Source organism: Lindgomyces ingoldianus, assembly GCF_010093535.1.
Source record: "Lindgomyces ingoldianus strain ATCC 200398 unplaced genomic scaffold BDR25scaffold_75, whole genome shotgun sequence".
Classification (NCBI taxonomy): Eukaryota; Fungi; Ascomycota; class Dothideomycetes; order Pleosporales; family Lindgomycetaceae; genus Lindgomyces; species Lindgomyces ingoldianus.
Window position 1 is genome coordinate 128,282 of NW_022985236.1, and position 7,323 is coordinate 135,604.

The window sequence follows — 7,323 nt, forward strand, 5'->3', positions numbered from 1 at the left end:
CTAGGTAGCAACCTTAAAAAAATAGATAGACTTTAATAATATATTAGTATATATAGCTAATATAGTAATAGAAAGATAAGATTTTCCTTTAGAAGAAGAATAAATAGAGCTTAGTATAAGAAACTTAAATTAATAATACTATTAATAATAGTATTAGATATATAGTAATAAGAGTTATAAGCTAAGAAACTATATATAGAAGTACTATACAGTATAGATCTATAATCCTCTAGTAGTATATAAGGTAATAAATAAATTATCTAAAGAGATTATTGTAACAAGGTCGGCACAGTCAACCACGTGGCCTTCTCTCGCTTATAGAGGTTTAGGCTAGGCTAGAGACAACCGCTAGTGCTAGTGCTTACCCTAGCATTACCTATATATATATTATACTATGCGAGAATACCTCGCTTAAGTATTCTCGTGCGTACCTTTTAGTACAGTAGGGAAAGTCGTATAGTATCGGCTTGGCAGGCGGGGCGCCTACCTTATTACAATTATAAGATATACTATTACTAATAAAGATAGTATTTATTCTAGAATATAGTAAATAGAAATAACTTTTTAATAGTAGAAATATAGAAAATAGTGTAAGAATTACTAGATCTAGAATAGAATAAAACCTCTCTACTAATAATCGTAATTAGTAAAAGAGAGTAAAGAAACTAAATAATCTAGAAATAATATACGTTATATAGTTCTACTAGATATAAAGTAGATAAATACCTATAGAAGAAATACTCTTTTAGAATAATAAAAGAAGATATAAAATACTTAAGATAGTTATAAAATCTACTATTGTATATAATAGTAGAAATAGAAGAATACTATAAGAATTTATATACTTGTATATATAGAAGCTATATATAATATTAGAGTAAGAAGTACTAAGTAGAATAGTAGCCTACAGTAATTCTAACTAGCTCTAATAGAGAAGATATTAAGAAAGGAAAAGCTATAAAGTATAAATACTTCTAATACTATATATATAATAGAAGACTAGACTATAAATATATACTCTAGTATTAGTATAGAAATTAGAAATATCTATTCTTGTTGAATAGGCTCTAACAGCTAGCTACTTATAGTATAAGCACTTAAGTAGCAAGAGTAAGAGTGGTGTACAGTGTGCACAGTGTACAAGGTAGGTAAAGTAAGAGCAACATGTTTCTAGTTCTATTACTCTTATCTTTCCTTTATATAAAGAAAAAGAGGGATATTTAGATATTTACACATAAAGGTTTACACATAAGCATGATATAACATAGATATGTAATTCTGCTTATGCGTAATTACTTATATCTAGGCTGTAACACTACTACTGTGTATAGACATTAGCAACTTTTCTTTTTATCTAAAAAGTTACCTTCTATACACGTTACCTCCCTTCTGTCTATGTAGGTCTATCTAATTATGTTTTACCTTTACTTTACCCTATTTATTAGGACTTGCCCTTAGTAATGCTGTATGTTAAAATAGGGTAGTTACACTATGTAAATAGCTTTATAAATAGTGTAAAGTGTTTTAGGCTATTATTATCTAGCCTTTATACGCTTACTTTATAAGTAATTTAGTAGTATATAAACTATTTTATGCAGAGTTTTATGCTAGAATAGTGTAGAATTTTTGCGTAGGCAGGTGCGTAGAGAGGTGTATATAATAAGGTTTTCTCTTTTTTTTTACCTTCTTTTCTTTATTCTTTACTTTTTAAGCTCTACTGTATAATTCCCTAGCTCTTTTCTTTTTTTATATAGTGCTAATAGTGACAGATACTCCTGCCTACACACACACACACACACACACACACACACACACACACACACACACAGAGAGAGATGTCTCTCTAGCCTTCCTTCTCTACCTCTAGTGCTGTTAGTGCAGGCGTCTTTAGCGTTCTTGTGTAGTCTAGCAGCCTAGGGCGCATCTGCGTTACCCTTTTAACTAGTTCTACTGCTAATTAGCAGTTTATTTAGTGTTTTAGCATAAATATATAAATCTTTTAGCTCTTCTGCTTTTTTTTTTATATAAAATACTAATTATAGATAGGCTAAGAAGCAGCATGTAGCAGCTTTACTATTTTATAATATTAACATTGTTTTACTTACTAGCACTAATCTGCAGCTATAGGCAGCAAAAGTTATATGTTATAAGAGGTACTTTTATGCAGTCTTAGTCTAGAGTTGCAGTTAGGTCTTAGTAACTTTATATACTTATTATTATAGTAGCACTACTAGTGCCTCTTCCTTTATTAAGTGTTATATGCTAGCTAACTTCTAGGCTAATGCCTGCGCCTTGTGTGTATAGTAGAGCTGTGGTCTGCATTGTAACTACTACACGTAAGAGGTAGTGTGTTCTAGAGGGGAGGCTAGTAGCTTTTTTTTTCTATGTACTAAATAAATAAACTGTCTTTTTTATATATCCTTCTCTTCTAATCTTATACTAAGAAAAATAAGTGCGTATAATAGTAATAATAAAAGAGATAAGCCTTATATAAAGGCGTTGTTAGTCTAGTTAGTCTAGAGCATCTTTGCGCACAGGATCTAGCTAGTCCACAGATGCTTCTATCTAGACAGAGAAGTAGTTAGTTAGGACTAATAATTAAAAAGCCTAATTTAGTGTTTTCTTTATACATGCATTTACTAAGTTATTTTTACTATTAATTTACCTTATCTTAGTAATTTTTTTCTTTTTATATAATTTATAGAGTAACATAATGTTAATTATAAGTTACTTTTTACTAGTAGTGCTTAGCTTAACAAAGTAGTTATATAGAAACCTTAAATCTGTGCAGATTACTACTAGAATTAGTAGCAGTTTAAGTGTTTATGTAATTTACTATAGAGTTATACTAAAAGTAATTACATTATTAAACTCTTTAACTATTTTATATAGTTTACTAGTAAGAACACTCCTAGTTACTCTTTTACACTTAGTAGAATTTTAGTGTATAATGTTGCCTAGTATTTTAAAGTAGTTGCTTTGCTCTATATAGTTCTTATTACTTAATATAATTAAGAATCTTAGCTATAAGCTAAGGTTTTTATTATTAGTAAATAATTTATCTATAAAGATAAATAGCTTTATATAATTAAGCTATAATAGTAGAAAAGTAAGACTACACTTACTATTATCTATCTACTATTAGATTTATGCATTAAGTGTGTTAATGTTATTATGTAAAGAGTCTATAGTTTATATAGTAATAGATAGGTTAAATGCTACTTTTAGTTAACATATAAATATAATATATGCCTCTTTTACATATTACTTAATATATTATTATACAGCATCCTTATTCTTTAGGTTAATTATATAAAAGTAGCTTACTTATTCTTTTTAAGTAAAAACTACTATATTATGTGTAAGTTTTATCCTTTTACTATTAAACTTAATAGGCTGCTTTTTTACTAGAATAGTTTTACTTTTTATATAGAACTTTACTTTTTATAGTTTTTTCTTTTTTTTTATACAAAATTCTTTATTATAATGCTTAAAGTATTATCTATTTATAAGCTAGTAATACTAAAAGTGTGCTCTTCTTTATTAGTAATTAAGAGGTAGAGGTTATATAAAGAGATGTGCATGCACAGCTTTTTTTTATAGTAATTATAGTATGTTTTAAACTAATACAGTCCTAATTTAGCAGCTCTATACAAAGGTTGTATAACTTAGAGTATTATATTTAGTAGAAAGCTCTAGCGCATCTTTATTAGTAGCTTTATGTATAGCGTGCGCATAAGCTTATCTATTAATTAAATATATACTTATGTAATATTACATAGTTTAAAATGCATTTTATATATAGCTCTTAAGCTTACTTTTATAGCTAGAAGTAGTCTCTAGCTTATCCTCTAAATAGTTAGTAACTAAATAAGAATTTCTTTTTTTTTATTTAAGTAGCTAGTAAACACTAGGCAGGATTTTTTATATAGTTAAGTTATTTTACCTTTTACTTCTTATATAAGGTAGAGGTTAAAAATCTAACTTTTATGCCTTATTAAGTTATATACTATAACTTTAAAAGTGCTATTAGTAATTAGAGTGTCTATCTTTATGTAGTTTAATTTTTTAAATAGTTTTCTAAGTGTAGTAATTACACTATCTATATAAAGCTTAATAGATAAGGCCTAATTATCCTTTTTTTTTCTAGGTTAAGAATACCTAGTCTAGACTTTATGTAGGTTTTCTTTGCTTTTTACTTTTTCTAGTATTTATATCTTTTTTTTACACTAGTGCAGCATTGCTATCCTAAGGGGCTTAGTTTATAGTAGGCTTTAGTTCTACCTTTATAACATTCTTATAAGGCTGTTCTTTTTTCCTCTTTTATAAAAGATCTCTTTATATAGAGATTAGTTTATCTAGGTTATTTATTATAAGTAGGTTATCTTTCTTTTTTTGTTATAGTACAGTTTAACCTGCGTATATTAAAGCTTTAGTAGGCTATTTTTTTTAATAATAACATCTCTCTCTTTAATGCTCTTAATCTTATATAGGCTAGTCTAGCCTTTCTTCTCCCTCTATGCTATAATCTCTAAGCTAAAAGAGAAGTTAAGAACTTTATATGTTATAAAGCTATTATAAGTATTAATTATATAATTAATGTTTACTTTTATATAGTCTTTTTAAAGTATTTTTATTACCTTTTGTACAGCACTTACTTATGTAATAATGTCTAGTAATAGTAGAAAGTCTAAGTTAATTCTTAAGTATGCCCTAAAAACTAGCAGCGTGGGTACTAGACTGTGTAGGCTAGCTGTGTTATTTAAAGCCTTAACTACTATCTATAAAATAGCCTTATTATCTATACAGTTACCTAGCTTAGTCTTTAAGATGTTAAACACTTGTTAGAGAGGTGTGTGCACACGCTTAACTTTTCTAACTACTTAATATGCTTCTATAGGCATCTGCCTACATGTAGCTCTTATAATCTTTACATAAGCTTAAAAATTCTTTAAAGTAAAGTTTATACTAGAGTTATGCATAATATAGTCTAAGCGTTTTTAATAGGTGTTAATCTAGCATTTGCATAGTGCATTCTAGGTATCTTGTGTAGATATAGATTTTAGGAATGTAGCAGCCTAAAATAGTGTGTTTATATTAATAATATGTAAAACATCTCTATTATTAATTTATACAACATTAATAATAACTTTATAGTTAAAGTAGGTATTATTTTTAATTATAAACTTAAATTTTTATAAAGCCTAGTTATATAATTAGTAAAAGTAGTAAAAGTTTTTAATCTTTTCTAGCACTATAGCATTAATGTTATAGCTAGCGCTAGTTAGCATCTTCTAGAGTCTTTTTATACAGGGGTGTTTAAATTAGCAGTAGAGGCAGTAAAGTTCTAATTTAGTAAAGAAGAACATAGATTTTTTCTTACTAACATTAAACAAACAGTGTTCTTATTTTTATATAATAAAAATAGTAGTTTTATTTTTATATATAATAACATTTAAAATGTTGTTAAAGTATACTTTACGTTAGTTAGCATTTACTAGTAATAGTAGAAATAGTGTTAGAGTCTCTAAAATATAGTATGTAACTAGACTAATTAAGTTTTAAATTTATATAGTACTAATTAATCTTTTTAGTATCTAACCCTTAAAGCTAATATCTATTTAGCTAAGTATTTAATTAATTTCTATATATAAGTTTTTTTATATGTACGCCTTAAGTTAGAACTTACTAACAGTAAAAATCTTTACTGCGCTAATATCCTATAGTTTACTTTAGTATACTATATAGTATTAGTTATTAAGGATAAACTGCTTAGCATACTTCTTAAGTTTAATGCTATAGATGTCCTCTTCTGTTGCACAGTGTAAATAGGCAGTAGAGGTAAAGTAGTTAACAGCTTTTTTAGTATTCTTACTCTTTTATTTTATTTTATTTTACATTATACAAATTATTTTCTTTTTTAAGGTAACCTTTAAAGTTTTAGATGTATAAAGTAATAGCTTTATATAATAAAGTCTTATTATAAAAATCTTTATATAAAGCAATATACTACTTCTTTGCTTATGTATAGTTATTATAAAAGTAGTTTAATAACTAATATTTTTTCTTATAGTAGACAAAGCACTTTTTATCTACATGCAGTTATCTCTAGATTATAGCCTAAACCTAGATAAAAATCTTTTATGTTATTCTTTTCTATGTAAACAGAAGCTTTCTTCTTATAATGTAGACTCTTATTATGCAAAGTTATATTAGTAGTCTATATAGTATACATTAGGCAGTTTTTAGAGGTATTAGTTTACCTTTTAGTCTATAGTAACTTACAGTAATGAACCGCAGAAACAGGCATAAGGTTAGACCTGGGACAGTAGGGTTTTTTTCGCGCAAAGGGACGAAAACAGGCTCAAAAGCTACAGGCAGGCAGCGGTTAAGCTATATAGGCGTTGTGGCAGAAGAGAGAGTGGTTGAAAGGTAGGCATCGGAGAGGTCTTGACCGTTTTTGGTAAGAGGATTGTTTAGCGAGGCAGCAAGGGGCGCTAGCTGCATTTGGGGTTTTGGTGGAATCGAACACCATCCACCTCCAGCGGTCAGTAGTAAGTAGAAAATAGGCAGAGACGTTTCGCAAAGGCTCTGCAAGCCAGATTCTGTAATATAGTATGCATACGTATAGTTTGTGGGTAGTCGGGAATAGCATTATGGTACTTGGCTGGCATTGAGCGCTTGCCGGATTTGGGTTTTTGATGGAATCGAACAGCACCCACCTCCAGCGGTCAGTAGTACATAGATAATAGACATGCTGCGATAGCTAGGGTGGGTGGTAGTAGTGCGTGGAAACCGAGATAGTCTACGAAATAGTGAATTATCCCTCCGCAGTGTGGAAGACTTACTGCAGATGCGCAATAAGTTAATGTCTCTTCGGAAAACTCCAGCAGGGTTGATTGGGATGATATTCCACAGTTACGATAGCATATGGGTTGAGCGTTGCTCAGGTATTATTAGGGAGAGATGATAGTAAGATCTATGAAATGATTAGCGTAGCCACAGTGTAAACCTATAGGCGGGAGATGGCCGAAGGGAAGAGAAGAAGGAGGGGGAGGGAGAGGGGGTGGAAGGAAGAGGAGGGGGGGTTTCGGTATAAGTACCGGTATGTATCGCTAAACCCCCTCTCTTTGTCCGCTCCTTAACATGTATATACGTAGTAGCACACGTGACAGGTAAATTCACTGTGATAGAGCATGCGTCATGATGTAAAATGCGCTAAACCCTATACAGAATACTCTTTTAAAATCAACGCAAAACAATTATTACATTTTTGGCCGGGGGTTTCATTTATTGTCCCAACGTGTAGCTGAACAGCTTGGC

At 29.4% G+C, this 7,323-nt stretch overlaps 1 protein-coding gene across 1 annotated transcript; it reads left to right on the top strand.

The window, feature by feature from the left end:
• Nucleotides 1-6,289: 6,289 nt before the first annotated feature.
• Nucleotides 6,290-7,119, top strand: BDR25DRAFT_363681 (uncharacterized protein; the record flags this gene model as incomplete). The annotated part of the gene is made up of 7 exons (XM_033696775.1): nt 6,290-6,432; nt 6,469-6,547; nt 6,589-6,615; nt 6,653-6,730; nt 6,767-6,833; nt 6,919-7,006; nt 7,041-7,119. 7 exons carry the CDS (start codon nt 6,290-6,292, stop codon nt 7,117-7,119), a joined length of 561 nt encoding a protein of 186 aa, XP_033539554.1.
• Between the last annotated feature and the right edge of the window lie 204 nt (nt 7,120-7,323).